Source organism: Pongo pygmaeus, chromosome 1 (assembly GCF_028885625.2).
Source record: "Pongo pygmaeus isolate AG05252 chromosome 1, NHGRI_mPonPyg2-v2.0_pri, whole genome shotgun sequence".
Lineage (NCBI taxonomy): Eukaryota > Metazoa > Chordata > Mammalia > Primates > Hominidae > Pongo > Pongo pygmaeus.
Genome location: NC_072373.2, coordinates 10242845 through 10252527, shown reverse-complemented (window position 1 = coordinate 10252527; position 9683 = coordinate 10242845). Strand labels below are relative to the sequence as shown.

The 9683-nt window shown below is 43.2% G+C and overlaps 1 protein-coding gene across 1 annotated transcript; it reads left to right on the top strand.

Moving 5' to 3' along the window:
• Positions 1–6329: 6329 nt before the first annotated feature.
• LOC129015589 (Y-box-binding protein 1-like) lies at positions 6330–9581 on the top strand. Its single transcript, XM_054453809.1, has 2 exons — positions 6330–6527; positions 7841–9581. Exon 2 carries the CDS (start codon positions 7843–7845, stop codon positions 8596–8598), a length of 756 nt encoding a protein of 251 aa, XP_054309784.1. The 5' UTR covers positions 6330–6527; positions 7841–7842; the 3' UTR covers positions 8599–9581.
• The last annotated feature ends 102 nt before the right edge of the window (positions 9582–9683 follow it).

Sequence of the window (9683 nt, the reverse complement as noted above, 5' to 3'; positions counted from 1 at the left end):
AGAGATACACCTGTGACAAAATTTATCAATTAGGCACAGTAAGAGGTTCACAACAATAACTCAAATGAAACGGAACAGTTAGAACAGCATACCGTGGTTGCGCAGTGGCTCCCGCCTGTAATCCCAGCACTGAGAAGGCTGAGGTGGGCGGATCGCCGTAGCCCAACAGCCTGTTTGTTTTCTCTATAAAAACAAATCAATATACTATAATACAAATTGTGATTACAGTCAGAAAATATCTTATTGTACTGTGCTGCAGATAACAAACAGCAGAAAACTAACCTTTGGATAAGAGGGGACTACTGTATCCCTTAATCTGAATTCCTAAATGCTCCATATCTCCTCTGGATGTCCATGTTTTGCCAGTAATTGGCAGTATTTTTTTCTTGCTACCTTTTTTTAAGGAAAACAATCGGCTATACCAGGTGTTGGTTGGACAGTGCCTGAGAGCAGTGGATCCCCTGGGTCAGAAGGGCTCTGTCGCCATGGCGATCTGCAATGGTTTCTCTTCACAGCAGTGGCATTTGGAAGGTTAAGGTGGATGCTGTGACGGGAACGTTGCTTCATCAGGCATTGCCTCCCATGTGGGGTTTGGGGCTTTAGGAAAGCCTGGGTTGGGTGGAGCAGAGCCATCTTGGAGAGGATGACAGTTCCCTGTCCTCCTGGAGATGCCTGGGTGTGTTAGCAGAGGTGACATGTGTCTGACAGAGATGGGAGCTCTGAGTGTCCACAGGTGAAGAAGTATGTTTCACCCAGACATTAAGGTCATTTTTGAGCTGCTGTTAAGGAATTTCTTGCTTATAGAGGCAAACCAGAGTATCATTTTAACCCTAGAATTGGGCTTGTACAGAAGGATAAAACCCAGGAAAATGGATATTTCTATTCAGATTTATTTATGCCTCTTTTTAATCCCCTTTAATGATGCAGTGGTTTTTATCTGATCAGGAACTTGTCATGATTTCCTTTCTTAGACTTCATAGGAGATAGTGCTTTTTTTTAAAAAAAAAAAAACTTCTATTATTTGTTTAGTATGTTGTAAGTAGATCATTTTAAAAAACTGAATCTATATTATGTTTAACTTCAGAAGGCATCATTTATAAGACAGTATGACAGTTAACTATTATAAAATTATTTTGATGAATTATGATACAATCTACATAATAAAGAATCCTTTTGATTATTTAGGTATTTTGTCTTGTATTAGGGCCTCTGGTCTGAGGTGTGTTGCATGCTCTTGGATTCAGGTGATGACCCAGTAGGCTCGGTAGAGTCCTCTGCCTCTCAAGACGCATCCCAGTTTCTTAGCTTGAGCTGTGTGACCTTAGATACTGGACATCGAAGTTGCCTGTGCAGCACCCAGGCAGAGCTGCTCAACCGGCAGTTGGATATAGAGGTCAGACTCTTGGAAGACGTAGCTCAATTAGAGAGAATACATTTGGGAATCACCTGCATATACTAAAAATTCTGAAATATAAAGTGAATTTTCCTCCCAAACCACATCTTAAGAGGAGAGATCGTCTCATATTGCAGGGGATGCACTCAGATATTTTATCTGAACCACAAAACAGTTTAAGTGCCACATCCTAAATATTTTATCTGTCATTTGACTTCAAAGGCCAGGATGGTGCATATGGAAAACAAGAGCAGCAAGATGGTAGATTGAAATCCAACAGTGTCAATAATCACATTAAGTGTAATGAATGTAAATGCCACAGTTAAAAGGCAGATTAGATAAAAATGCAAGATCCAACTATACGCTGCCTATGAGAAACTCACTTTATGAATACATTAAAAATAGAAGGATGGGAAGATATATGAAAGACATCTGGATAGATAGACAAAGTAGATCTCAGCACAGAGAATATTACTACAGATGATATAGAGGGTCATTTCATGAATAAAATGTTCAACTTATCAAGAAGAAATAATCCCAGTTTATCAGTTTTTGTGGCCTTTATTTTGAAGTTCTGTTAAAACTGCAAGAAGTACACTCATCAACAATTGTAGTAAGAGATTTCAACACACCTCTCAATAATTGATAGAACAAGTAGACAGAAAAACAACCATCTTGGCCTAATTGACACTACCCAGCAACACAGTACTTGGAAGATTTACCAAGATAGACCATATTCTGGGATATTGAGCAAGGTGTGATATACGTATAGAAATTCAAGTCATGCAAAGTAGAATAGAAATCAATAACAGACACTTGGAAAAATCTCCAAATATTATAAAAAACTAGCACACTTCCCAATACCTTATGGGTCAGAGAAAAAAATCAAAAGGCTATTTTGAACTGACCAAAAATGAAAATACAACAGTGTGTGGCATGCAGCTAAAGCAGTACTTGGAAGCTTTATAGCATTAAGCACCTATATTAGAAAAGGATACAAGTCTCAATGACTTTAGCTTCCATCTTAACAGAAAAAGAGCAAGTTAGACAAAGAGGCAGAAATGAAATATTAAATACCAGAACAGAAATGAATGAAACAGAGAAAATAAACTAAATCTGATTTGAGAGATCAATAAAATTGATAAAACTCTAGCCAAAAAAAAAAAAAAAAAAAACCCTGAAATTACCAACATCAGGAATGAGTTGCAAGCGCACTAGAGTCTACAGATACTAAAAAGCATGCTGAACAGCAGGAGCTCTGATTCACTGCTGGTGGGAGTGCAAAGTGGTACAGCCACTCTGGCAAGTTTCTTCCTAAACATACTCTTAACCTATGATCCAGCAGTTGTGCTCTTTGGTGTTTACCCAAAGGAGCTGAAAACCACACGAAGCCTGTACATGGATTTTACAGCAGCTTTATTCACGACTGTCGAAACCTGGAAGCAAGATATCCTTCAGTACGGGAATGTTTTATAGCAGCTTTATTCATGATTGCTGAAACCTGGAAGCAAGCAAGGTGTCCTTTAGTACAGGAATATTTTATAGCGGCTTTATTCAGGACTGCCAAAACCCAGAAGCAAGATGTCCTTTAGTGCATGAATGGATGAACTATAGGATGAACCATAGTACATTCAGACGATGGAACATTCAGTGCTGAGAAGAATTAAGCCATAAACCTTGAAAAGTCATGGAGGGATGTTAAGAATATATTACTCAGTGAAAGAAGCCAATCTGAAAAAGCTACATATTGTACGATTCCAATTACATGGCATTCTGGAAAAGGCAAAGACAAAAAGATCACTGCTTGCTAGGGGTTATGGGACAGTGTGATGGTTGATTTTATGTCAACTTGACTGAGCTAAAGAACGCGCAGGTAGCTGTAAGACATGATTTCTGCGAGTGTCTGTGAGGGTGGTTCCAGAAGAGATTAGTGTTTGAATCAGCAGACTCAGTAAAGAAGATCCTCTGTCATGAATGTGGGTTGGCACCACTCAATCCAATGGGAGCCCAAATAGAACAAAAAGGTGAAGGAAGGGTGACTTGCTCTCTCCTTGGAGCTAGATGTCAGCATTCTGGCTCTCAGGCCTTTGGACTCAGACCAGGACCTGCATCATTGGCTCCCTTGGGCCTCAGGCCTTCAGCCTTGGGCTGGAACACCACCACTGCCTTTCCTGGGCTTCCAGCTTGCAGGCAGTAAATCATAGAGCATCTCAGTCCCTCATAATCTCTTTCTGTATTTCTATACATCTTGTTTGTTCTGTTTTTCTGGATAACCCAGCTAACACAGGGAGGGAGGGATGAGCAGGTAGAGCACAGAGGATTTTTATATCCTACATGAATATAGAAAAATTTCTTTACAAAAATTATCAAATCAAATCCAGCAAACATATAAAAAGGATGATATGTTATGAACAATTTGGTTTTTGCCCAGGAATGCAAAGATGGTTTAACATTAGAGATTTGATTAAGATAATTTACAGTGTTAGTAATACAGGGGGAAAGGCATATGCAACCTTGCAGGAAAGAAATGTAGAAAAAAATTGACAGAATTCAACACCCACTTATGATAAAAACTCAGCAAACTAGGAATGGAAAGAAAATTCCTCAACTTCATAAAGTGCATCTATGGAGATATTATAGCTAGCCTCATACAATGTGAAAGATGATGGGCAACAAGACAAAGATACCTGTTCTTACCTCTCCTAGCCAGCGCAATACAGCAAGAAAAAGAAAGGCATGTACATTAGGAAGGAAGAAGTAAAAGTGTATTTGCAGACTATGATCAAGTAATGCAGAAAATCACAGGGCGTCTTCAAAACTACTACTAGACATAGTAAGGAATTTATCAGGACCACAAAAAAGTCAATATAAAAATGAATTCTTCTTCATATTGGCAACAAACAGCTCAAAACTGAAGTTCATGGTATTGTGATTGCAGTTTACAATAGCATCCAAAATATAAGAATTTAGGGTACATATGACAATATATGTGTAAGAGTTGTATGATAAAAGGAGAAAACATTGCTGAGAAAAATTAAGATTAAATAGAGAATTATGCTACATTCCTGATTGGAAGGCTCAGTGTTAATAAGATGTTAATTCTCCACAATTTGATCTATGGATTTAATGCTACTTTTAAGCAAAATCCCAGTATGCTTTTTGTGGAAACTGATAATTTAATTTTAAAATTGATATGGAAATGCATAGGACTAAGAGTGGCCAAAATAATTTTAAAGAAATAAAGTTGGAGGATTTACACTAATTCAAGACTTACTATGCTGCGGACTTACGGATATGAATTGATTGGTGGAAAAGAAACAGACCCACACATATATGGCCAATTGATTTGCAGCAAAGGAGCCAATACAATGCAGTGGGGAGGGGAAGATTATTATAACACATGGTGCTGCAAGAATCTGATATCCCTGTGGACAGAAATTACCTGTGACACCCCTGCCACCACCTTATACCACAAATAAACATTATTTTAAGATCTAAACATAAAAACTAAAATTACAAAGCTTTTAGAAGAAAATGTAGGAGAATATCTTCATGACTTTAGGGTAGGCAAAGATTCCTTAAGCACTCATTAAAGAGCCAGCCATTGGCCAGGCCTGGTGGCTCATGCCTGCAATCCCAGCACTTTGGTAGGCCAAGGCAGGAGGATCGCTTGAAGCCAGAAGTTTCCAGACCAGCCTGGTCAACATAGTGAGAACTCGTCTCTATTTGAAAAAGATAAGGCCAGGCACAGGTGGCTCGTGCCTGTAATCCGAACGCTTTGGGAGGCCAATGTAGGAGGATTGCTTGAGCTCAGGAGTTAGAGACCAGCCTGGGCAACATAGTGAGATCCTGTCTTTAATAAAACTTTTTTTTTTTTTAAAAGAACTAGCCATAAAATATTAACAAATTGAACTTCAGAATTAAACTTCTGCTTATCAAGACACCATTGAGAAAATGAAAAAAGCCACAACTGTATTCAAGGGTTTGTGTTTAAAATTCAATACTAAAAAGACAACCCAATTTTCAAAATGGACAAAATATTTGGATATGTCACCAAAGTATAAATAGCTCAGTATATGAAAAGGTGTTCAGTATCATGGTCATCAAAGAAATGCAAATTAAAACGACATTCAGATGCCACTTTACATCCATTAAAATGGCTGAAATAAAACAGACCAACATGGGGGCTTCTCAGGAAATTGCAGGAAAGGTTGCAGCATAGCTTTCAGATTTTGCCTAGTCAACATCCACATAAAATTACAGCAACTAGAGAGGCAAACCCAAAACCCATGGACGGTATTTTCAAAGTAGGTAGGTGGCAAGGTAGCTGCAAATTCTCTAAAGCAGGTAGGAGGAGCTGGATGCCTGAGACCTGTGTGGCAGAAAGCCAGGCAAGCTCCAGGCAGACAGTGTATTGAGGAGCGGAGGACATGGAAAGGCAACGGTGGCCGCAGGAAACTAGGGAGTCAGAGCAGCAAACACTGTGGGGTCCTCTGCCTCTCCAGCATTCGGCAGCGGCAGCGGTCCCTGCGGGAGGGAGGGCTTAGGGGATGAAGCCTTCTAGTTCCTTTGAACTGATGAAACTGCCAGGGCATGGAGTCAAAATTGAGCAAGACAGGGATAATAGAGAAACAGTAGTAAGCGAATAATAATAAAGAAAAAGGACACAGCTTGGAGAAGTAGAGGGAAGTGAAGCCAGGCATTGGCAGAAGGAGTGACCATAGCTTTAGCAGTGCAGGAAAACAGAACAGGGAGCTCTGCGAGGCTGGGAAAGCCGTCTGAGCCACGCTCCCCCGTGTGGGAAAGCTGCCTGAGCCAGGCTGCCCCGCGTGGGAAAGCCATCTGGGCCATGCTCCCCCACGTGGGAAAGCCGTCTGGGCCACGCTCCCCCACGTGGGAAAGTCGTCTGGACCACGCTCCCCCGTGTGGGAAAGCCGTCTGGGCCACACTCCTCCATGTTCAGAAACTCAGTTCCCACCAGATGAGCAACAGAAGACGATCAAGGCCAAGTCCCATACAAAGTATAGGAAAAAAAAGAGAGCTAAATGGCATTTGTATAATGAAAGCACTCCAGAAGGATGTGCTCACAGAACCGATCCAAACTGTAACATACTGATTCAAAAATGAGCTTAAGGTATGAGGAGAGTGACATGAGAGGACTAAATACAGCAAATCTGAAAACTCAGAATGTGGTGGCAGAACTCAAGAAGTGTGAGAAATTAAGAATAGATAAGGAGGAACACGGGGGCAAAGACATAATAAGGCCTTTAAAGAAGTAGAATTTGACAAGAAGGTAACATTTTAAACAAAAAACGCAAGTTCTGCTTCGGGCCAAGAAGGAGTAACAGGATCTGGGCTTGTCCTCCTGGAGTAAAAAACTAGAGACTAGAAAGAAAAACATGCAGAACCTCTTCAGCCAGTAGTTCCCAGGGACTGGCGGGACACTAATGCCCCAGAAACGGTGAGCCCGAGACTCTCCCCACCTAGGACAGTTTCCTGACTTTGGTATAGGGAGGGGAACTTAAAAAGAGGCCCATCATCCTACAGGTCGAGATGGACGCCAGAGTCCAGGGAGGCTAAGGTGGCTAGAATTTGCATCGGAGGATGAAGGAGAGGAAGGAGCTAAGCAGAGAGAAGGGCCAGAACCTGCACAGGGGTGCCTGGAGTCTGGCTGTGTTGCAGTCTGCCCGTGGAAACTTACTCCTGAGGCTGGGAGGCTCTAAACTGAACAGCTCCCAAAGATCAGGTGGGGCTGGAAATCATTGAAGCTGCCACCAGCCAAGTAACAGGCCCCACTGAGTATTCGGGGCACCCACGGTATTACCCGAAGGGCCAGGCCTTAGGAGTGGGGCTGGACTCGGCCAAGGGTAAAGACGCTGTCAGACTCATCGGAAAAGTGCTTCAAGAACAAGCTTCAAAAGGTAGAAACCAGCTGGGCGCGGTGGCTCACGCCTGGAATCCCAGCACTTTGGGAGGCGGAGGCAGGCAGATCACCTCGAGAGCAGCCTGGCCAACATGGGGAAAACCCGTCTGTACTAAAAATAAAAAAATTAGCCGGGCGTGGTAGCACATGCCTGTAATCCCAGCTACCTGGGGGGCTGAGGTGGGAGAATCGCTTGAACCCAGGAGGAGGAGGTTGCAGTGAGCCGAGATCACGCCACTGCACTCCAGCCTGGGCGACAGAGCGAGACTCCGTCTGAAAAATATATATAACCGTCACCGGGAGAAAAAGGTGATTTAAACAGGCCTAGAGAGTTCGATCGGGAGCGGGGAGCGGTTCCCAGAGAGCCCTGGGCAGCCCCACCGCCGCCGTGGTCTAGTTGCCATCACACCCTGGGAGGAGCCCAGGGTGCGTCACCCCCGCCGGCGGGGACAAGAAGGTCGTCACAGTGAAGGTTTGGGGAACAAACCGTTCAGGGTAAGGAACAGATACGGTTTCATCAACAGGAATGTCACCAAGGAAGATGTTTGTTCACCAGACTGCCGTGAAGGAGAACCCCAGGGAGGACCCTGGTGGCGGAGGAGCTGGGGAGGCCGTGGAGTCTGATGTTGAAGGAGAAAAGGGTGAGGCGCCAGCAGATGTTCCAGGGCCTGGTGGGGCCCAGGTCAAGGCAGTAAACCTGCGGCCACGTAACCACTACAGACGCGGGTCCTCCCCGCAATCACCAGCAGAATCACCAGAATCCTCCGTGGGGAACAGAAGGAGGGATGAGACAGCGCTGCCGCAGGCCAGGCCCCACCACGCCGGCCCCACCGCAGAGTCCCACTTTCCTCCATGGAGGCCGCAGTTCTCCAGCCTCCGGGGCGGCCGGGCGCAGCGATGCAGAGGTGACAGATGCAGGGGTGACAGCACAGGGAGCGGGGAGACCAGCGAGGCAGCGAGTGTACCAGGGACGCAGACCACGATTCCGCAGGGCCCACCTCACCCAAGACAGCCTGGAGAGGACAGCGATGAAGAGGATAAAGACAATCCAGGAGATGAGACCCAAGGTCACCAGCCACCTCAGCACCGGGCCGCCACAACTTCAATTACCGACGCTGTCACCCAGAAAACCCTAAACCACAACATGGCAAAGACACAGAAGCAGCTGATCCACCAGCTGAGAATTCCTGGCTCCAGGCTGAGCAAATGCCGGCTGCTACCTCTACCATCACCCGGTTTAGTCATCAAACAAGAACTAGGAAATTCCAGCGATAAGAAATGAACGAAAATTGGAGCTGAAGACCGTAAGTGCCTGCTTTTTGTCCGTTGACCAGGTAACTAGAACTATCTGCATTATCTGTGGGGCATGGGGTTTCTAATTATTTTTACCTAAAGACGTCTCTTTTTGGTAATAACAAAGTGTTTTTTTTTTAAAAAGCCTGGTTTTTCTCAATATGCCTTTAAAGGTTTTAAAATTATTTCGTATCTGCTCATGTCGAGATTTTTAAGAACTTCATTTTTAATTTGTCGCAAAAGTTTACAACTTGGTTTTTTCAAAAAAGTAACAAACTGCAAGCACCTGTTAATAACAGTCTTAAATAAAAACAAACAGGCCTAGCAATGAAAGGAGGGAATTAGCACACACTGGTGTTGAAAACGGCTTTGACAAATATGCTCAATGTGCTAAAAAAAAAAAAAATTATAGGAAAACTTGAAGATAATGAGGATTGAAACTGTCAAATCAGAATTGGTCAAGGTCACGAAAAATAAGGCAAATCTGAGAAACTACCAGATTACCAGTGTCCTGGAAGAGGCTAAGAGGACGTGAGGACCAAGCGCCACGTGGTGCCTGAGCCGCGTCCTGGAACAGAAAAAGGACATAATTGGAAAACCCGGTGAAACCTAAGTAGCCTGCAGGTTAAACAGCAACGGACCAATGTTCATTTCTTAGTTTTGACAAATGCGCCACAGTTAACATCAGGGGAACGGGATGAGGAGTGTATGGGAACTCTCTGTATTATTTCTGCCACTTTCCTAAAAGTAATCCCAAAGTGCTCCCAAATACTATATTATTAATATGAATATAAAGTAATTCACTTTAGAGATCTGAAAATGTGCTCCATAAAATTGACAAGAAAAAATTGTAAACTCCCTAAACATCTTTCAGTTTCCTTTTTGTCCTCCTTCCCCATTTTTTCTTTATAAATATCGATGTTTTAATCAAAAAAACATTATGTTTTACATATTATATTAACTTACGCTGTCAAGAGTATGTGTTTCCAAAAATCCTTCCTTCCCGTCTGAGTCGGGTCCGCTGGGAAATGAGAAGGCGCGCATCTCTGGCATCTTGAGCTGTGAGGGAAGGGA